Source organism: Cloeon dipterum, chromosome X (assembly GCF_949628265.1).
Source record: "Cloeon dipterum chromosome X, ieCloDipt1.1, whole genome shotgun sequence".
Lineage (NCBI taxonomy): Eukaryota > Metazoa > Arthropoda > Insecta > Ephemeroptera > Baetidae > Cloeon > Cloeon dipterum.
Window position 1 is genome coordinate 18,190,310 of NC_088790.1, and position 22,900 is coordinate 18,213,209.

General features: G+C 40.7%; 1 protein-coding gene across 2 annotated transcripts in view; it reads left to right on the forward strand.

Moving 5' to 3' along the window:
- The first annotated feature begins 787 nt into the window (after positions 1–787).
- LOC135946127 (Kv channel-interacting protein 4-like) overlaps positions 788–22,900 on the forward strand; it is a 59,671-nt gene continuing 37,558 nt past the window's right edge. The window contains exons 1-2 of one of the 2 annotated variants that reach the window (XM_065494190.1): positions 788–929; positions 17,362–17,902. In XM_065494190.1, the coding sequence (XP_065350262.1) occupies positions 17,512–17,902 (391 nt within the window). In that variant the 5' untranslated portion in view covers positions 788–929; positions 17,362–17,511. Of the gene's footprint in view, positions 930–11,759; positions 11,959–17,361; positions 17,903–22,900 lie in introns of those variants that run through there. The other variant, XM_065494189.1, reaches the window with a different exon arrangement.

Here is a 22,900-nt window from a genome sequence, read left to right on the forward strand (position 1 = left end):
TTTGAATATTTTTGTAAAATTGGTAATATCTTTTTGTTCTTTATTAGTTCTAATTTGCCCAACAATATTTAGTTGATTGGGACCAGAATTTAGGATTCGGTCTGAAATTATTTCAATAAGACGGGACGGCGAATGTCATTAATTGTTTAATCGTTGGCCAGATAACGCAGAGGCCCGGGCGACCGATGTTCACAAGCGTTAGCGATTATGCGCCGGAATGTGTTTACTGACTAAAATGTTAAATGTCAGCATAAGTCAGTCCGGGCCAAAAGGAAGCGATAAAGCTGACGCCGAATGTATCGTTGTTGATAAAAGATCAAGCAAAAATTAGAGACACTGCATTCATGGGATTAAGCAATGACGGATAAAATGCAGCCGACGTTTCATTTTTTGTTGAACAATGGCGTTATTCCGTCGAATTTGTGTCTAATCGAAAACCAAAGTGCTTTCAAGGAATTTTTAATAGAACAGTTTTTCAAGAAATATTGAACCACCTCTCTTTTAAACAGTTATGTACAAACTGATATTATTTTTTCTGGATGTGGCAATGTATGGGGGCAAAATAGCCCTGCAGAACCATAATAAAGACTACTTTGAAAATAAATTATCAGGCCTAGGCGATTGACCAATGTGTGTGTGGGGGGCGACGTCAATGTACTGTACTTTTTGAACTTTGAATTTAGGGCGTGGAGAGCTGGAGGACGAGAGAGAGGGAACTGACGTGTTGTCAAGGAACATCGGGGCAGAAAGAGATAGGGAGTTCTCGAGGCCAACTGGCAAGTGCAAGTGCAGTGTGGACTTTTGAAAACTGGACTCACTCAGTGCGACGGACATATCCCTGGTCACTGCGTAGCCCCTCATCTTTCTCTCTCTCTCGCTCTCATCATCGGCTCTACCAGTGCCCGACGATGTTTAAGCGGCAAATAAAGGTCAGTTCTTTTGTTAATTAATTTGTCGTGCGTTTCCCTGCCTTGGCGGGCACCCACCCCCTTCGTAATGATCTACAAAAAACAGTGAATACAATGATTGAATATTCCACCGCTTTCATCTCGCTCACAAGCACACTCATAGTCCCATTTAAATTTGAGAAATCACTATGCGAAGGCAAAAACTACATTAAATTTTGATTCATGATGAAATATTTTTCCTCAACCTCAAAAATAGAGCTGGAATACATGGCTTTAAATTCATTTTGATTTGGGTTAAATTAAATGGCCAAAATATTTGATAAATATAACACAAAAATAAATTGCAACAACCTTAATTAATCACCTGATAGAATATGTCAGTTTCATCTCTGGTGTGTACGATCCCAATTTCACCTCATTTGAGAGGATAGCTGCTACGCAGCCGAATGAAGGGATGAACTTATTTGCACATTCGTTCAAATAACATTGGACGGGTGCAGAAACGAAGCGGAGGGTGCGTGCAGCTAATTATTAATTAGCGAGGCGAGGGGCTTGATCTGCCTCTTGCACGATTTGCTCGGCTGACAAGTGTGGCACACTGGCTGCGAATTCAATGCAGCCGAGATCGATTCGCACGCCTCGCAGTCTAGTGTGTCTTGTGCAGTGCGCCTTCGTCAGTCGCGAGCGCGGCTGCTCTGTTGTATCTTAAATAAATTTGCACAGCATCTGCTTTTGTGTACGCCGTGTTTGCTTTTTACAAGAATTTGAATCGTGCACCCAGGTGAAAAGCAGAAGGGAAAAAAGACTCATGTAAATCGATTTCGGAGCCAACTCCCCAATTCCCTTTGTTATTAAAAAAAAAATAGATTGCGTTTCAAGTCAAACGCATCGATCGTGAACTTTGCCGGGCCGCAGGGTCTGCAGTCTTTTTATACATATTAAATATATGTATGTTCATTGTTCAGCCCCCTCTTTTGATAGATGGAGAACCAAACTTGGCGCAAATGCCTGTTTAATGGATTTAAAGCACTTAAGAGGTTAATAGAGTGATTCGTAGGAACATCCTAGCTGGAAGTGTAGAAGGAGTAGTCATCGTCGTCGTCGTCGCAAACACAAACAAAAACAAAGAAAACACTCCATTATATATGCATATCCGCAGAGCATAAAGTAGAATAATGGTGCTGCAGAGTACGAGAGAGAGGATAGGGGAAAACTTTGGAGCATAGTAGCAGCCATGCAGAGTTTCTGAGTATAAACCTGCCGGCCAGTGTGCTTAAATCTGATTTATTCAATCTTGAAACTTTCATACACAGCACCCGTTGAATGTGAGTGTCCCACGGACTTGAGCACAAACGTTAATCGATTTCTATAGTTTTTCGTCTGCTTTTTTCTCCTCGTGAGAGCGACACGCGAGATGTTTGCCGATGCTAAAAGAAGGGAAATGTACATTTTTCGATATATCAACACGGCTGTCGGAAAGAAAACCGACTTTTTGTGTGTGGCGGAAGGAGATCGCACTATCCATCGCCTTTTCCGGCGCAGCTTCCTTCCTCGCTTTGTGTGCTCATCCTGAACGAAACTCTTACGCTTGAAGCCTCTTAAATAAAGCTCTTCTATCGTTATTCACAGCTCAAATTTGCTTCCATCGACGACGGAGCAAACTTTCGAATTTGCAAACATCCTTGTGATCTTTGAGAAAAAATGATCAAATCAAACAAGATTGCCAAAACACTTATTCCTTTCAATCTGACTAAATAAAACGTAGTTAACACGTAAAGTAAAGAGGCTGCTGTTTTAAATAAAACTCAATAAAAAAATTATCACATATTATTGGCGCCGTGAAATGATACTTGTCAAGCAAATAAAATACTACGACCAAGAAAAATATTTTATCAAACGGGGCCTCTTCAAAGCGAGAAAATCTCTCGCCATTTTTGACTAAAGTCAGAAATGCTTGGCACCTACCCTGCCAAAAAGAGAGTGGTATCCCTCTTCAAGTCAACTGTTAAATCTCCGCCGCTCCAGGAAGATCAAATTTAATATTGAAGCCTAGAAGGGAAAGTATAAAACTGTGTAGTGCACTCGAAATATCATCAAAAGGGAAGTCTCCTTTTAAAATATGTACGCATGGGCGTTTGGCCAAGTCTGAAGAACCCTGCGGCGCTTAAGAGGGGGGCGGGGGTCGAGGCAGTGTGGCAGTGGGCCGAAAACACTTTGCAACATCTCCAGTCGGGCGAGTCGGGCGAACAAAGTGCCTGACGACGAGGTGGGCCGGGCACGCGGCTGTTTGTCTTCAAAGCAAGCAACGAAAAAACGCGCGCGCCACCATTTTTCAATACGCGGGCAAACAAAGGCGTGCACGCGATTCTCATTAGGTGAAGTGCCCTGCAAATTTGCAAATGGAACGGAAATTTTCGCCCAGATTTATCTTTTTCTCCGTGAATGGCATCAAGCCATTAAACTTGTAACAGCTTTGTCTTGTTTTGAGAAGAGCATAATAGAGAGATGACTTGATTTTCGTTTTATTTTTAAATTCGATAAAGAGAGTTACTTACAGCTTGCTCAAGTTAGAGCTAAATTAAGTACATGCTGTGCACTTGAGCTGATGTTAACTAAACTGATGGCTGAAAAAGAAAAGACTACAACGGCCAATTATAAACACAAAAATATTTCATTCAAATTGGAAAATTGCGGATAGCCAGAAAATATTAATTTTAGTAATTTTTGCTTCACCTAATACGAATTAAAATGAATTTCACCAAAGAAAGACATGAGCTAAAACACTTTAAAATCAATTTAAACATTTTTTACGGCAAATCATAAGATTTTACTCATTTTTTTATTTTCATTGGGATCATCAAAATTGTGGCAAAAGAGCATTGCGCCGAGTACACACTTTGAGTGTCGGTGCTGGCTTGCTCATGCGTATTTATAATTTATTTTTACGACGCAAGATGCGATAAAGCCGCCACTCATTTTGTTCGCACAAAAGACTCGTCGCCGAAAACGACGTACGCCTGCGGGCTGAGCTGGAATACAAAACAAAAAGGAAGAAAAAAAGCAGCTGGGCACGCAGAAGCTGTTTTAGTTTTTTCCTCGCCTCTCCACGAAGCGCGAGCATGAATGAGTCATTAATTTGCACAGCACGGAACCAGTGCGTGTGAATTTTTTAAACGACAAATTTATGACACAAAATGAACTTTACTAAACTGCCATTACCATTTGGTCATATGGGTGTGAGGATTAAGGAATCATCATTAAAATGTGAGAAGACGAGAAGAGGCTAACAATATTTCAACTTGATAATAAAGATCATGCAGCCCTAGAGTTATTCGTGCGCAATTGATCTACGGATTAACAAGTGTCTCTTCCTTTGGTTAGGCCACAAAAGGGGTTTCTTGTGGTTATTTTTATATTACGTTCCATTTTCATATTTTAATATTGACCTGAGAAACGACCAAGGATGTAATCTAGAATTTAAAAATACACCGCATAGATAAGATTCGGGGAGTTAGAGGAATGAATGAAACTCTGCTCTTCGGGCCAGTGAGAAGTTGGTTCCTATGCATGCACGTCGAAAATTATAGATCGGCTGCTCGCTCCCCTGCTGTGGAGGGTCGAAATCGAAATTTTCTTTCCCGATGACCAATTGCAAGGCGCGTCGCCCCCTGGGGTGACCTTATTAAATCAGGGCCGCTGCTGCCGAGAGTGCTGTGTTCATTAATATGGATGACATGCAATATCATGTCGCCCGATTTCGACGCATTTAAATAATGGTATGATAATTAGCTTGACTGACTGCTGCTGAACAGTCGGTTGCCTCGATGAATTTCAAATCGGCGTCAGACAGACGGCCCCGTCACGCCAGCCCCTCGGCCACCGCTGGCCCCATGGGTGCAAAAACTCATTTTCTCGTCGTTCGTTAGTCTAGTGCGAGGAAAAATTGGTCTTCGAAACATGCTCACTTTCTAATTGCTCGTTAAGCTGCTTTTAACGTAATGAGCAATTCTTTCAGGTAAGACATTGTGGAATATTAAAAATCAATTCAAAATTTCAATCACCTGTAGGCTTCAGAACTGAGTTTGCGTTAATAAAGATGGGAGGATATAAAATCTAGGCCAAATGAAAGTTTGGCGCACAAAACTAAAAAATTTAGATTTTATTTCATAAAAATATCTAAAATATGTACTAGTACATCATATCGTAAATCTGAGCCGAATGTTTTTAGGATCAATATAGCGAGAAATTGTTGATTTTGAGAAAGAATATTGGCATACACGTAAAATGAGGAAATATCAATTTTTCATCATTTTTATTTTTAATTCCAGCAGGGTTAGGGCAAATAAAGACCGAGCACAGGGGACGCGAGACCAGTCAAATGCAAACAGAGTTATATTCCGCAGCCACAATTGAAGTTGATGCACGATACAGTAGATAATTTAAAGGATTCGGGAGTGATTGAGCGCGCGAAGAGCCCTTGGTCTTCGCCCGTGTTTTTGTGCACGATGAGACGGGCGTACAGGAGCCGCATAAATCTCTCGCAGAAAATATTCACGACGGAATTCAACGTAAAGTCACGATCGCAATGCACCCAATTTATTCTACAAATCAACAATTCCTCGTTTAAGCACCCGTACCTAATTTCTATTTGCCTATCAGCGGAATGTAAAGCATGGTGCCGGAACCAATTGAAGGCTGCTTGAGTATGATGACACCTCGTCAATGTGCATATATTCAAACAACTCTCACTTATTTCAAGCGGCTTAAAGAAACACTATATATTTATGTTAGCTCTTTGTACTTTGCGTCAAAGGTGTAGAACTGTGGCGAAGAGCTTTTTTTTGTTTGACTCACTTTGGAAAGCTTCTTTGAAAGAACGAAGTGTGCTGCTGTACATTTTCTCATCTAAAGGGAATTATTCAGCATTTAACAGGACTCTTTGGCGGAAGTACATTGCTGCGGAGAAGTATCCCTAGAGAACATACAAAAAGAGCATCTTTTCATTTCTAAGTTGAGCATTTTAAAAGGAAAATTTAACAATCGACTAAAGTGATAGCAGCGTTAGTCGGTAGCAGGAAGAAGCTGTTGAAAGCATGGCCTGCAGAAATAGCACACGCCACTCGAAACACCTTTAATTTCCCGTTTGCAGGGCTAATGAGAAAATCAGGTCCGCATCTAATTGGGCCGCACTTCCTACCCTCCCATCGCCATCACTCACCGCCACCATCAACAGTCAATCTGGTTGCATAATGAGCCACTCGAAGCCAATCCACCCTCTATGGAGGGGGAGAGGGTTGCCTCGTACAAACAATCGTCTCCTCGAAGGCCCCGAGAGAGCCAGGGCCTTGGATTCAATCATTGTGGACGGGCTCCTGGCCATTAGCATCGCGCTTATCGTGACTGCTCCTCTCAGTCAGCTTCACATTCAAAGTGCAATTAGGCCACTGAGAATAAAATGAAGTCTCTTAAGAGCTTATGTAAGTAACATTTTTTAGTGTCTCGTGAGAAGATCAAATTCCATTTCCAAAGCTTGAAAAATGGTAAGTTTCGCAGCTGGAACGGAATATTTTCCTTCAAACACATTCCGAAGTTTGCCACCTCCATGAGCTATTGAAGTGGCTTTTTCGGCCTGAGGGTAGCCGAGCGAAGACCACCCGCACGTTGCTATGCACGAAAATCTGCATCGCCCGCGAAAATAATGTTTGGAAGGGGCGGTGGAGTACTGAATGGCGCTTTTCTTCTTTCTTTCCTCTGTTCTTTCTTTTCTGCATGCATCTTTGCGACGCTAAAAGCACCCCCCTCGAGGCGGCCGGGCGCTGCTGAATTTTAAATAATCTCCAGAGTGCGCGCGCGAGAGCGAACGACGAGTAGCTGCTGAACCGAATCTGCTCCCGCTCGCCGCCTTTGCAAATCTCAACCGCCTTCGGTGATCCGTGCGGATTTGCCAGAGATGATTGCGAATGATTTTTCCCTTTTTGCCAAAATTGGAAAGGAAATTGATCAGAGCCTAATATCAAAGCCAGTGAAAATTAAATTATATTGCCGAAAAAATAATGAATAATTTAGAATATAATGACGACAGTTGGGCATGGTTTTAGAATCTCTAGATTATCATTAAAAACATATTTAGAGAAAAACCTTGCAAATTATCGTACATAAGAATTTTCAGATATTAAATTAATAAAATATGTATGTAAACTAGGCTTAGAAACTTTCTGACAGGTTTGTCTTGTTCACTTCAAAATCGCAAATAATATTCAGTGAAAGAAATAAATAGTGCGACCAATTAAAGTAGACAAAACATTGCTATAATCAATTTTCCCAATGGATGACAGCCTTTAATTCATCAAACGCCACCGTGTTGTCACAAATTTTCGTAATTTAGGGCTAATTGCCCAGATTGTCCGAGAGAGATATTTAATTTTCATCAATATTTAGCGATTAGTGGGAACAGTCCAACTAGCCGTGCTCGTGCCTTTGGGGCTGATGAAGTGCTTTGCGCTCGGCTTTGCGCCAACTTTGAGCAAACAGACGAAACAAGCACCGATACGCGGCTAGGCATCCATCTCGTCACGCGTGCTGCGCGGGTTGCATAATCACAGCTCGAGCAGGCGTTCTGGGTGCGTGAAGAGTGGGGGGTTTAAAAAATAAAAAATTGAGCGGCGACCGCACCTTCCGCATTGCTCACTCGTTAATTGAATTGCAGCAGAGCGAGCGCTGGATTAGGAACAAAAGAGAAACAATATTAATTGGAGGGATGCGCGCCGCAGCGCCGCTCGCGTACATACATCTCGCGCTGCAGCCTTATCGCCGCCATTAATCCTGTATTGTTTGCACGACGAGGCGCGCGCTCTTGCTCGGCTCGATTTACGACAATGGGAAATCCCCTGCAACTCGTCGCCGCTGTGTAACAAGCAGGCCTTGCTTGTTAATTTCCTCGCTGCACTTACTCGCTGGCAATGAGAGCAGAGGAAGAAGGCTGGGCCGGAAACGCGCGCGGCTGTCCTTTCCTCTGCTCTCTCCTGTTATTAATTAGACAAACGGCCAAGTGCCCTACACCACAAATACACTCTCATCACCGTGCCGCTGGATCATTATTTCATTGCCTGATTTAATGGCATTGTGGTTTTCGTTTTGCCGCGGACAAGATCGATTTGATGAAGCAATCACATTTGCCCTAAATGCAGGATTTAATTAATTATAATCCTCTGAAACTATATATATATATATATATATATATATATATATATATATATATATATATATATATATATATATATATATATATATAAATAAATATTTTTCTAGTGAACACGAGGCAAGAAGAAATAGAGTTCTCCTGATCTTGCAAGTCTGCCGAGAAAACGTGTCAAGTTTGAATTGCATGTCAAACAGCCTCACAAGCGGAACGCTGCCAACTTCCACAACGTTTTTTCTCCTACTTATTTTTCCTGTGTGTATTTTTCGGTTGCAAGACAAAATTTCAGCTGTAATATTTTTATATTCCTTAAAATGTAAATATTTTAGACATTAAACTCAATTTAAACCTTGCACTTACTTACTAAAGATATCATTCCAACTGTAAGAAACAAAAACAATTTTCAACAACAAGGAAAACTTAACTTTACAAAAATATTTTAAGAATATTTTAGGCCAATAAATATTTCCTATAGTCTCAGTTATAATGATGTATTGGGCCACTGAACCATCGTTTTAGGTATGATGATTATTTTCTAGCTGGCTTGAAATTATACTTCACTTCCTGACTCGTACTGTTTAAATGTGTTAATTTAACGAGCTATTTCACATATCTTCACAATCAAAAAATACACTGAGAGCAGCTAGAAAATAACTAGAAAATAGATATTGTAGCGTAAGCGTGTAGCGCTCAGCTTGAGAGGCTGTTTGACATTCACTTCAAACTCTCCACGTCTCAAGCAGACTCTGCAAATCAGAAAAAAACTAATTCAACCTTATCTCATGTTCACTATAATGAAATATCTCTTTCTAGCTTTAAAATCCGTAAATGCTAAGCGGAAGTTTCATTGCTAGGAAGAAATTACGTCATTTTTCGTTTTATTACGGTTGCACAAGTTGTATAATCGAAGTTTGCCGCGAAAGCTGCTCTCTTTTGTAAAGGCCCCATGTGAACTGAACTGCAAAACTCGAATCCCATTGTGTAGGTTGGCGCTGGAGGCGCTCATGAGAGCTATCTGTAAATGTTGATGCTCACAAACATGACAATAATCAGGTCGCTGTGTGGCTCATGGTATATCTCATTACCCAGCGTTATAGCTATTACAAACCCAAGGAAAAATTGCTCCTCGAGCCAAAGGAGTCCGCCCTCATCTTCCTCTCTGCGGGGGCTCTTGCAAGCCTTGCCCTAAATCTTTCCGTAACGAGACAAACAATATGTTGACAGCGTGTTATGTGCAGAGTTATAATTATTGCGTTCAGCTTGCGCTCTTCAAATTGTATTTTTAAATGTAATCCCAACGATAAACTCTTATTTTTGTGCGATTTTATTCGCTTGAAACATTTGTTCAAGTTAAATATTTCTCCTCTCGGTAATATTTTAAGATTTCGACTGACCGTATCAAAGGTTGTTTCCTGACAACAGCTATACATATAATCTAATCGCCTGACCTCTGAAGATCAAGATTAAAGAAATACATATAACCAAGTTGCGTTTTCCACCTGTTTTTGTTAAAACAGTTCATTCCTCTAAAAGCAGACGAGACGAGAGGAATGATCCATTTCCGATAGTTTTTACAATGCACTCGGCTGCAAATCGAACGTTTAGCAATTCGCTTTCGCTCTGAAGCAATTTTCCGCTTGGCACACGCTATTCCCACATGCGAGCAGCTGCTGTCGGTGTTGTTGGAAAAGCACAACTTTGTTGGACGAAAAGGAAAGAAACACAACATGCACCAATAAAACCAATCACACTCTCTGTCAATACCTGCCAGTGGTAGCAACAAACCAAATGTTCGCAAAATCAAGATCGATTATGACGCTTCATGCAAAAGCGGAAAACAACATGAATCTTTCATATGTATTTTTTCTGCAAATTTTAGTGAGAAGACTATAATATTGAACAGGATGATATTGTTTCTCGTTCAAAAATATGTTTTGAGTAGCTCAAATAAATTTTAGTCTTTAAACTTCTGAATAATAGTATTTGAAGTTAGAATAATTGTAAAAAACTGAACAAAATGAAAAAAGAATGCGATTCAAGACTCTGATAATAGAAAGTCTAGAAGTTGTGAATTATGAAACCATATCACAAGATTTACAACTGGCCAACGCACAACAAGGCAAAAACGGAATCTACTTTGAACGGGAGCAAGTTATTCGCGTTTGGTGCAAAAAGCCGTTTGTTTAATATGCATTTTCCTGTACTTCAGCAAAACAGGTTCTTAAATCACTTTCACCATTCTAAAGTTTTTGTGCAGACTGAGCAAAAAAGGCGGCAAGCAAAAGCTCTAACTCCGGAAACTGCAGGGCATCAGTGAAAAAGCACAACAAAAAATTCATTCATCCACCGCACGTTGCGTCCACTTTTCATTCGCCGCACCAAAATGAACTCTCGGGGAGTGGGACAGCACGGAGAAAAAAATAAAAGCGTCGTACATTAGTATGTGTACGCACGCACACGGAAAAGTGCTTATTTCCCGAAACTTTGTCCTCCTAGAGCCGCAGCTTTGCCCTCTGCTGCACTATTTTTGTCTCCTGTTTCCTCCAGCGCTTTTTAATAATTTCCCCATGCCCTGCTGACTGATCATTAGTTTCTGCTCGACCCACTTTCCCACTGAAATGAGTGGGAAAAGTGCGCGGCTCCTCGGGTTTTATGAGTTTTGAAAGCGGATATCGCAATACACCCGGATTTAATAAGTTCTCGCGCTCCAGGATTGTTTGAAAGTAAAGATGCGAGCAGAAAAGTTTTAGCGAGCAATCTGCTACTCTGGCTGATGGCAATCTCTGCAATCCATGCGTGACCGTCAAGTTTGCTACAGGTTTCTTCAATCTCCATGATGATGAGGATGGTGATAACTGAATGTGAGAAAAAATGATGACCAATGCCTTTTTCTTGAATTACTTCTAGAATTTTCTTGATTCAAAGAATTATTTTCTAAAAATTTATTAAGTAAGATATTATTTTAATTTTGAAATGTCGGTGATAACTTGATGTTATTTTAGAAATAAATAATTGAGAAGTAATATAAAACAATATTGCTTCACCATTGTATTTAAATAATTAAGTTGATTCAACAAGCTGATCATCAAAGAATCATTCATAACAATTTTAGCTCTAATTTTTTAGTCTCTCATCGAGGGTATTATATTATACTGATAATAAAAGAGAACCAACATTTTTTTTAATCATTGTGGAAAAATCTTCGAATAGATTCCAATAGATAAACACAACCGAGAACATGTTCAGGGTCACCGGGTAACTGGATAAAGCCATAAGCCATAACAATACGCATTAGTACGATAATATGGCTTCCCTTCAAGTCCTTTTCCCTACGTATATACGACACACATATTGAACATGAATACCCTCATCCCCCATAACAAATGCTGCGCAGGGTCTATTCCGGTCCTTTCGAGAGCGGCACAGTTTTATCGCAAATTCTTGCTATCGCCCAAGCCATCTGGCGCATCTGAATGGAGCGATGGATGGGAGGAAAGGCCGTTGCAGAGCCGATTCGCACGCACGCACACGCGAGTGCGAAAGACAATAAGGCGTGTGGCGTTGCGAGTGTGAGAGCTTCGACGGCCGGCGAAGTGCGCGGGCGCCGTTGGGTCACACGCGGCGGCGGCGGCGGCGGGCCCAGGAGGGAGCTGCTGGGCCGCCACAGCAGCGAGCAGTGTGTTCGTGCCCCTCGGTTCGAGCAGCGGCTGCTCGCAACAGTGCAAACAGACCTTCTCTGTTCTTCCGCCAGACAGTGAGTGTTGAGTGAGAGAGTGCGGTGTGACGACGCGCCGACTAAGCCCTTCCATTCCGGCCCCCGACGAACGCACCACTCGCGGCCGCCTCAGTCAGGTGCGTTGCTCGCCCTGGCCACTCACGGTCGAGCTTTCCCGCCAAAACGCGGACGGCTGCATCGATTTTGCTTTTTTCTGCGGGCTAATGTCCACTCGAACGGCACACGTCAATTTGTGATTATGTGTTTTTTGCCACGCTTTAGGCAATTGGACAACGAGTACTGCCTAAACGAAGCGGGAAAAATAGAAAAATAATCTACAGTCCTATTTGCTTATAAATTTATCCGAATAAGCTACAAAACGTCGGATTTTTGCTGTCAAACGTGTTATTTGAAAATTTGTTTAGAAAAATATGGAAATATCAATTGAAATGTCAGGGGTTTAATCAACAACTGAATTTCCAACTGGACTATGTTGGAAAGTGCATTCCCCAGGGTAATTTTTTAATTAAAACGTAGTTTGTCTATGAACGATATTTCATAACAATGTTCCAATTGCAAAATAACCACTCGGAGCACGTTCAAGATGAAAAAGTACCCCTTATCTTTAACGAATAAAGTTGAGAAATTGATCGTTAATTTCTATATTGGATTTGAAATCAGATCAAGTTGCTCTATTGCGAGGCTGAATTTTATCATGGTCTATAGTATTAGGAAATTGATAAGATAAAGTTTTGAAAATTGTAGCTCAATTGTTATCGGTCTGCTAAAAGTAGGAGTTGGAGAGACCACACGGAACAGGTTTAGTTTAGTGTAGTTCAAACAATTCGGCGCACAAGATTGTGATCGTTTTCCGCTCAAGCATCAAAAGTTAATTTCGGGTGTACTCATTTCCCGACGGCATGGCCAGGACACACACGATCATTACGACTCACGCCAGTCTCGCAGAGGCTGAAAGTTAAGCATGCAGGCCGGAAATTTTGTCTAAAGTTTTCGCGTAAAAAGTAACTTACTATAGTGCGTACTCGAGCTGTGCAGAAAGTTTGGCCAAATCACGCCTTTCATAAAGCCTTATTTCCAACTTCGCACACAAAGGATGGCGGAACGAAACGCGGCCAATTTTGCGCCTTTGATTTCCGTAATGGTGTCTGCTCGAAACACTCAGCGTCTGCACACAAAAGAATGAAATCATTTAAGCGGAAGCGCTGTTCGCAGAAATGAGAGTCTTTTTAATTTTCTGGCAAATGACGGAGACAATGGATTTTGGATTTGGTACAGTTCTCCGTCGTGCGGGGGAATATTTGCAGTGGATTTATACCTTGAAATGTTTTTTACTCTTACGAGCTCGAGAGATGCTCAGAGGAGTTTGAATATCAAATGTTATTTTCCGGGTCGTTACGCAGAAATTTGCTTTATAATGGTTTTCAATAAAAGGATGTTGTTATTGGAAGTGTACATTTCAAAGTAATTTGTTCCGCATAAAGGATTTTTTTATATTATATTCCTGGTACATAAAATTAAACAACCTTCGTTCAACCGAAACTTGGGTCTTGCCTTATTTGCCTCAAAACTTCAATTTTAGCGTTCTAGGAACGAAAAAAACAATTTACATCCACACCAATTCAATTTCTGCAATAAAATCGAGCCTATAACAAGCCAAACTTGGTGATTTGTTCACTTGGCTTGTTGTCTGTCATTTTGAACTCATAGTTGCATTGCACTGTATTAAATGTAACAAACTAACGTGCGTGAGTGAAAATAAACTGCAGCATCCGCAGATTTAGACGAGTCTAGGGCTAATTGCACATTCGCCTGGGTGCTGCATTCCAGCGTTAAATTGCGAAATTCCGCTAAAGCAGGTGAACGGCGCCTCTCGTGGGGATGTAGAGTTGGCAGAGGACGAGTTGGAAAAGCAGCAGCGGCAAAACCACCTTTCGCACCTTCTCTCATTACCCACCACTGTTGTTCCAGGGGTGGGCAAATAGCATTTGAGGCAACGCAAGAGCGAATATGTGTTTCCGCGAGTGAAACACGCAACGGAGGAAAGCCTTTGAGAGAGACACTATGGCAGGATCACAATTACTTGAGGCAATCAGCCCTTTCTGCTCGTTCTCTCGGCGTGTTGCTTGTTGACACACACACACTGGAGCCAAGCCGCCAGACACAGATCAAACGGCGTGCGACACACTTGCTTTTATATACCGTGGGCCAAACTCTTACAGAATCACTCCAGGCGAAAGCAACTGTCTTGATGAAATTCGGTCTGCTTACTGCGTTGTCTGCCAAAATTTCCGAATTAATTTCAAATAGAATACTTTCATCCAATTTGATTCAACGAGTAATTGTTCTGCGTTGCTATATCTTTTAGCTTTCGTTGGAATTGGAACAACATACAATATTTTTGTATGTTCTATAGTGGGGAAGATGAACTCACAGTGTCTCTCTTATTGAAACGAACCAAAGGCACGTCGTGCCCTAGATTTTTTTAGCAAGGCCATCTTGATCTCCTTCCAAAAGCTTTAAGTTAAACGCTAGACATTTATCCCGCCAATGATCCACACAAAGATAGGATTAATTAATCTAACACGGTCTTCAGCAATACCCTGAAGGTTCTATTATTTAATTTCGAGAAAAATGCAATTGTGCCATGTGTTCTGAAACTATACAAAAGTGAAAACTAAGGGAATCTGTCTGGTGCCAAAGAAAAACATTCTTCATCTTTCTCGCTTCCTATTTAAATATGTAGCTCATTCTCATTTCAACTTAAGGATTGTTTGCATTTTGGAAGGAGCTCTGAGATTTGATTCTTTCTTTTTTTTATTTAAATTCAATTGGAGGGTGCTGAACAAAGGTGTTCATGAATGTTGCTTGACAGAGATTTAATTTGAATTGTATTTTGTTGTGATAACTTGATTGGAATGAAATGAGATCTGCCTTTATTGTGGTTAATATTTCGATCAAACAATCAAACTGTTACTTGTTTGAAATAATTAAATAATTTAAGTAAAATTGGTCACAGGTACAGCATGTTATTGAACTTTCGCTGTTGAGAAATCAACCAGTATATATGCTCTTGATTTTACTAGAAAACATTTGGGAGTTTCTTGCATACAGCTGTGAGGATAATCACAACATGCCTTTTACAAATCCCTATCACAGACCAAGAAACGTGAAGACATTCAGAATGAATGCACATATCATTCTGAGACAATTTTTACTTTGCATATTCTGCGTAATAATTTGTAATATAAATGGCATTTAAAACCCATTTTTAACTGTAATCTTTTCATCTCATACAAAAATAGACACAATTTGTCCAGGGGTTAATTTTGAAGATCACAGAGAATTACGCTTTTGCACTCGTCGTTCAGATTCATCATCGCATTGCGTGCGATAATTTATCTGGTTGCTATGTCTGCGACGTAATATATGTTATTTTTGAGCTCGACTTTATCACACAGGCCGCAGAGGGTGTCAAATGCGAGTGTGGTGGCGGGCAGAGGCAAAGAGAGCCTCCTCTTTACGCCATATCCCACGCAAACCACACCCGGCCGGCCCGCTTTACTTTTTCTCCTTTTTCGCACGACGTATGAAGCTGCTGGGTGGTGCGGCGGCGGTTGTTGAGGCGAAATGACCAGCGGCGAACGCGATTCTCGCAGCAAACAGTGCCACTAGCAGCCCCTGGAGACGATTTCCCTTTTAAAATCACAAAAGGAGCTCGCGCGCACGAGCAAGATTTCGCGTCGACTGCAAAAAGACGACGCGAAAGAGAGCGCCTCCGCTGCTCATTACACACTCTCATACAATACCCAGCTAAACATCTGTCAATAAGCCCGCCCGAGCTCCTGATTGTCGAGCGCTACGCAAAGGTGAAAGGCCGCGCCTGTTTACCTTTGGCATTTGGCACACTCTCGACCGTAATTAAATTTCGAGGGGGCTTTCAGAGGTCGAGACAAGGCGTGCAAACCTATATTGTGCAGCATTCGTGATTCAGAATTCAGGATTCTTGATTGAACATTCTCCATGACTATTAAACTATTTCCTCTAAAAGACCATCATCCTCAAAAGTACGATCATCTCTACCGTAAAGATTCTGCTCCTGGTGGGTCAAAGAGACTCTTCCCAAATTTTGTCTGCTACCATAAACAGGATTTCCTTATAGAACTTGGCCATTTATGCCTGATGTACGTTTTGGAACGATGACCTAATAGAGGTAAAACAATGTCTTCATGTGTGTTGGGAGATACAACGTAACGGCAAAAATATTTGTGAAAATGTGAAATCACTGAGTCATATTCAAACAAATGGGTCGCGCAGATCGGCCCCAGCAAGCGCATCGATGGCAATTGAGTTGGGAATTTTTTGACTATTTCAACGGAAGAAAAATGTCGAATTTAGTAAGGTTTTGATTTAAATTAATTTAAAGGTTAAATAGATAGCTTCAGTATAATTTTGAGGGTCCACACTCTCCTCACATACCGTTAAAAGAGGATTGATACTGAAAAATCCTGGAATATCCTTGTCGCCAATACATGGACTCATCCCTTAGAATTTAGTTGAAGCCAAAACTGACCTTAATGAGCACTGCAAGTTTTTGAGAAAAGGGGCTGCAAAGTTAGCATGCTTTTCAAATAGTGAGGACTGTCTCCTTATTTGAAATCTTAATTATTTCCCAACAAAGAGTTTCTTTAAAAGGTTTCGCACGCTGTTAGACAGATCTCGACGAGAGGAATTTAAATCTGCCAAGAAAATGTGGTCCAGCACTGTAAATTTGGGAGAAAATATTGAATGTTTACAGTAGCAATGTCCTTTTTTGATTGTTGCAAATTGTAGAACAAATTGATTAACGATCAACTAAACTAACTGCTTATGGCGTGCAACAATTCAATTTTTTTCAATTGTCACCCTGTATCGATTCACTTTAAATAACGTTAAATTTAATGTTGCTTCTACTTAGGAAAGTATTGCAGGACATTAAACCACAAGAAAAATTTGATAGTGAGAGCATTTAAGATTTTACTTGCCATGAGCACGAAACCGTTACTCAGAGCTGACAAAAGGGATTTTTTCAATTCATGACTAAATGCGTGGAGGCGATTATGGATTGCAATATCTCAAAATGTTTATTGTAACTCTCTTTCTGTAAATGTATATAATTAATGTTTTCCAATGGTCTGAAAGTAATAAATATGATCCTTGTGAGTGCAATATATCAATTTTGTTCGCAATTCAATTTTACCATGCTGGCTCAATCAGCTGGTAGATTCTGGACACCATTCTGGCTGTCCATAAGGCACGAAAAAATATCCATATATACATTATGCTTTAGAATTATAGTGTTTCAAGTAACGAAGGTACTTTAATATCGTCTTAAAAATATGAATAGTTTAAAAGACTAATTGGAAAGTTAGCATTGCCTCCTGCACTGCAAAAAAGGACCTCGTCTTAGTCTGATAATGAAATTGTGTTTCAGCTCTTCAAAAATTAACCAAATTAACACGAATTGTCTGTTGTGTCCGCAGGTAGTGGATAGTTGGGGCGAGCGGTGCGTCAGTGAAGGCGGATCGCCGGCCGTTCATATGCTGGTGCACGCGCGGTGCAGGTGGGCGCCAGAGGCCAGCGGGTGGCCGTCGCTGTGAGTGTCGCAGTCTGATCACGTGCTCGGCGGTCGCATGCCCGCGACAGTGGCCCGGCGCGACGACGCGGGCGCCGCCGAACTCGAGGACGTCGTCGTCGCCAAGCAGCTGCCCCCCGGCCACGAGAATGGCCCCCAGGCCACCAAGGTGACGCCGGCCGCAGGGCCGTCTCCTCTGCTCGAGGGGGCGGCCAGGCACCCGACCGCCTCTGCCGCCGCCTCCGTGGCGACGGTGGAGGCCGTCGTGACGCAGCAGCCATGCAGCTCGCAGGCGGCCGCGGCCGACGAGGCCACCAGCCCCACGGCCGAGTCGACGGCCAGCGGCAGCAAAAAGCCGCATCGACACCACCACCACCATCACCACCAGTCGCTGACCTCGTGGCTACTCAAACGCATCACCAACATGAAGATCTTTCAGCCTAAAAAAGGTTTGTGCTCTTTTGCATATTTAATTAGCGTGGGTTCAATTAAATTAACATCAGATGGTGTTGGGGCTGGGGCTGAATTTCGTGTGGGATTCAAGCCAGTGCACGCGAGAATTAGATTTGTTTCCGATTGCGCTTAGTGGGCTGATCCCGTTGTTTAGGCGAATTTTGGGGGGCAGCCTATCAGAGGCGTGCTCCAATTTGTGCCTTCAGCCGCTGGATTATCAAGAAAAGCGGAGAATGTGCGTTGTTTGCCTCTATCGCTGCAAATGGAGGGAGGACAAGAGCGTGTTCTTTCGCTCTCTCGCACCCCCACTTGGCAATTTTATCAAGATGATTATCTGCCATTGCCATTATAGCAACTTAACAATTCGTCGGTGCAACATATGCTGCCGATTTATTTAAAAAATATTAATTGCAAAGAAAAATCGGAAAAATCCAACAAGCAGCCCAACAATTTTGGTGAATAATCTTAAAATTCCTAGTTTCGGCTATACTGGTTGCAGCCGTATTTTTTTTAGCTACGAAGCAATTTCGATAGCCTTTTGAATGAAATTTAACATCACCTGAAACTCGACTTTTAGCTTCAGAATTCAAACTATTGTTAAATTTTTCGTACCTAAAATCAAAAGTTTAGATTTGAAGTCAGATTCTTATCTTCCACGCAATATGATATTGCTAAAAATGTTGGTACGTTTTAGCTATAAAGCTAAATTCAAAGATATATATAAAAAGTCATTCATTGAAATTTTCTTGCTGAGTGTTAGTTATAAAGTTAGTATTATAATTTTTTATCAATTTCAAGGTTTCTTGATGTTTCCATGTATAATTTCTGTATCACGTTTCCCTGAACAGTCGCAATAATTACTTTTCTCTGGCAAAACCACCCAGTGGTTTTCGAACTTTATATCTGGCACGAACGGCACAAACCTAAATAACTCACTGACGTCAAATTCTCCCCCGGCGCCTGCAAACATGACCAAGCGATTTTGTCATTTTCTCGCTAGAAGGAGGAAAGTTCAGTATAGTGGCGTGTAATTCCTCATTGATGGAGATGGTGAAATGAACGTGAATATTCATGCCGCAAAATGATTAGGAGTGCTTTTGGAAGAAAGGCATGACTAGAACGTCCGCCAACTGATTAAAATTTATGATCGCGCTCCGCGCATGTAATAATGTTTTAGTGAAAGTGAATTTGCTCGCTAATTCGATTACAAAAGTTAAGAAATTAGTCACTGTCTCTTTCCACCACATTTTATGTAGCTGTAATTGAAAAATTTAATGTTTTTAAGCAAAGAACTGTATTTTCAAATAAAAAACAGCTCAGATGACCTATTATACAAACAGAGAGTGTTATTCGTTTTTGTTTTTAGAATCAAAGATTATTTTAAACTAAAAGATCACCGTTTTGAGATAAGCAGATAATTTCTCTCGTGCAGCTTTGTCAATTTAACATTTTGAATAAAGATTTAGAATTGCGGGGTAGCCAAATAATGCGTCTTATTTCCTTTCGTCTGTCATTTATTGATAAGTGTAGCATTTGGAGTAATTTTGTGTTTGTTCGGGTCGATAGTTATTAAAATACATCAGCAGTACATATGGCTTCTGTAATACGCACAGGCCGTAGAGCGAGTGAGCGACATGACCATTAATTGCGTGCGGAGGTTGATCAGTCAGTGAAAGGTGGCAGGTTGAGGAGCGCTTATCATACAGTGATACGATATCCATAGGATTGAGATTAATACAAACTAGTTTACGCCAGCATGTGCGGAAACCGATACAGGAAGATTTATGAATGTGATTGGGCGACTGAATCCAGCCATTGATTTGCAACGGTTTTATGCGCATCCATTGGCAGCAATTATTGCACGCTTTGATGTATCGCGTACGAGCTAGATTATCAGCAACTGGGTATCAGATCAGATGGATGGATTAGAAAATAAAGCGGGGCTAGGGATAACTAAACCTTTCAACGTGAGTTTATCGCAGGCACAACTTGTTACTCTGCACGGCGCACTCTGGCGATAACTTTCTTTCCACTTTCCTCTAATTGCGGTCTGCACTGGCGAATAATGAAGTGCGCAGCTTTTTGTTTTGACGAGAAAGTTTCGGAGTTGAGTCACTTCAGCACTGAACAGAGCAGATAGCATAATCGCGCCAAACCGAAGCGGCGAATATATAATAAGTCAGTTTCTCCGTTCCTGTTTCGCGCGAGATTTATGGCATACATTCTGCCTTCATCTCTCGAAGGTTTTATGAATCGCGAAAAGAACTGTGTGCGCTCACTTTAAGGTCTTTCTGCGCGAATATAAAAGAAACACTGTGTTTGTATAGCTTTTTATGCCGGTCGCACTCGCTCCACGCGCATAATGCAGCTGCCAAGCAGGGAGAAAGACTCTTTTAATTTTCGTGAAATTAACTTTTTCTCCTTGCTGCAGCGCGAAGCCTGTTGAACGGAGAAGGTTCCATTTATAATCCATAAACTTTTATGACGAAAATTATCCGAGGCTTGAAGAATTTTGTGACATTTAACACAAATCGAGAGTGGAAAACAAAAGGAAATTGCGGCACCGTCGGAGCAGAAATTTGATCCGATTCAAAAGACATTACGAGGTGCCGCTCGGCGACTTCCTTCCCTCTTTTTTGCAGCTTTGGAATTTATTCCCGGGAGCGACTAGTGACGCCAGGGAGAAAAAACGTGCGCCACGCCTCCCGAAGTTGAGCAGATAAGCAGGCAAGCGCTCTGATTCATTGGTTTGCAGAGCAAGAAATCGAGTGAGGATTAATTGTGCTCTCTCTCTCATCGAGTGTGAAAAGCGGAAAGCCAACTCACTCCAGTCAAGCGACGAATAAATTAGCTAAATTAGACCGACTACTTGATTTTTAATAACATGACTGAAAAATTAAAAAGTAAAAATAATTAATTGATAAATAACATATGAAATTAAAAAAATGTTGTTCTATTTGTGATGAAAATTTGGATGAGCGTCAAGCGAGAATTTGAAGAGGTAAAATAGCATAAATGAATCGAATTTAAGCGAAGTGGAAAGTTTTTATAAATTTTGTTAGTCATGATCTACATGTTTCTGTACTTTTTCCTCTTTACCCTTTGCCGCATCCACTCTTATTTGCAAGACATCGAAATTTCCACTTTTTAAATATCAACATTTATAAAATTTCTCATTGTTTTGAATTTTTATTTCCCCTGAATTTCATGAGGAATCGTCTTCTAGAATAAAAGATACGTCAAATATTAATATAGTTTGTAAGCCCCTGAGGCAAACAATCAAGCACTTTGCGAGGCATTTTCTATAAATTATTTTCGGCCGATCATTCTTCTATTGTGCGCTTTGTTCAGCGGCAAATTAATTCAATAGGCTGCCGCCACCGCCGTCAGAAGGAAATGAAAGATCCGCCGTCACCACGCTGCTTAAAGAATGAACATGCAAACTCTCAATTTGGCGCACCGTCGTCGCTCTTTGTTTGTGAACTGATGTTATCTGAATAGGTGCTGACAACTTTCGTTAGCTAAAGACCTTTCGCTCTTTCTTATGCCAACTTTCCATGTAAATTGAGAGATTTCTTTATTAGCTGACTGCGAATCTTGCAAAGTGTTTGAGCACGTTTTAGACTTATATATGCAACACGAAAGGAGAGAAACAGAAATAAAACCATAACATCAGCTATTAGTTTTGTTTTGGAATCTCAAAATATAAAGCTAATTAAACAACTTATAATTATTAAAACTAGATATATTTACTTCTCACAAATTATATTACAGAAACACTTTCAAATCTAGAGTAATTATGCTTAATTTTTTTTCGTAAAAATAAAACGATTTTAATTTTTACCCATTTTTTAACATTTTACTTTTCTAGCTATTCTAATTGACTATATTCTCTCTCCTTTTGCCAATGATGAAAAAGAACATGTTAATATTCGTTTTTTTTTTAAATCTTGACACCGCAACCGAGTAAGTTGAAACCCTTTACCCACCTTTACCATGAAATTCATACTATGACGCTCTGCTCAAGCAATTGTGTAATCGCAAACCGACGCTCGAACTTCCTCGCTAACAGGCACCATGTTTGTATTTATGTACATTGTATTTTTGGTCAAATTTTGCACGAGGAAAAGTGGTGGACTCAAAAAATATCCACACGTACGCCAAACACGCGCAGGCATGAATTATTTATATCAGGCTTGCATAAGCCAGAGAGCGGCTGCTGCGTGTAATAATAAGCCATTTTCTGGCCGTCACAATTTAAATTTTAAATCACTCTTGCTCGTGCACGTGTCCCTGGTCGCTTCGGTCCGATTTTGGCTAAAGCTGTTGAATAATAATAAAGGATCGCGCAGCGTGTTCTCACCTATGGCCTGGGAAAATAGCGTGGCCTAGTCGCTGCTGCTCTAATACAAATTCGCCTCTTGTGCTTTGCATAAATCCGCGTCATATTTCAATTATGAACGCAAATTGTTGATGTGCGTATGCAAATCTATACCTGAAAAACAAGTCATTTGGTTTTAAATAGTGTATGCATGCTTATTAATTTATTGAAATTCCATGAAATGCGTGAAAATAACCAGTTGTTAAAATCCAGATACTAAATATTTTCTACTACTCTATTAGAAAAAAAATGAAATCTCGTGTTCTTGTGACTTATTGTGCTAAGGGTTTCCAGCATTGAACATGTCTTACCTCTCACAAATCAAACTCCCTGCTACCTGCTAGCTTTATTTACAAAAAATCAGATCATGTATGATAACGCATTGTAAAAGAAAAGATAAAAAACAATAGTTTACAAATAAACTATTGTACTTTGAAGCATTTCTGACCGGAAATAATTGTTTAGTTAAGCAAAAAATTAATTATGTTTTCTCGGAGACCATTTATTTTCTCAAAAAGAATGATAATAAAGGAGGGCTCCCATTAAACCATAAAGTTACGGGGAAGGGCTAAAACCACTCTGGCCCTTTAACAATAAACAAGCTGCTCTCTCT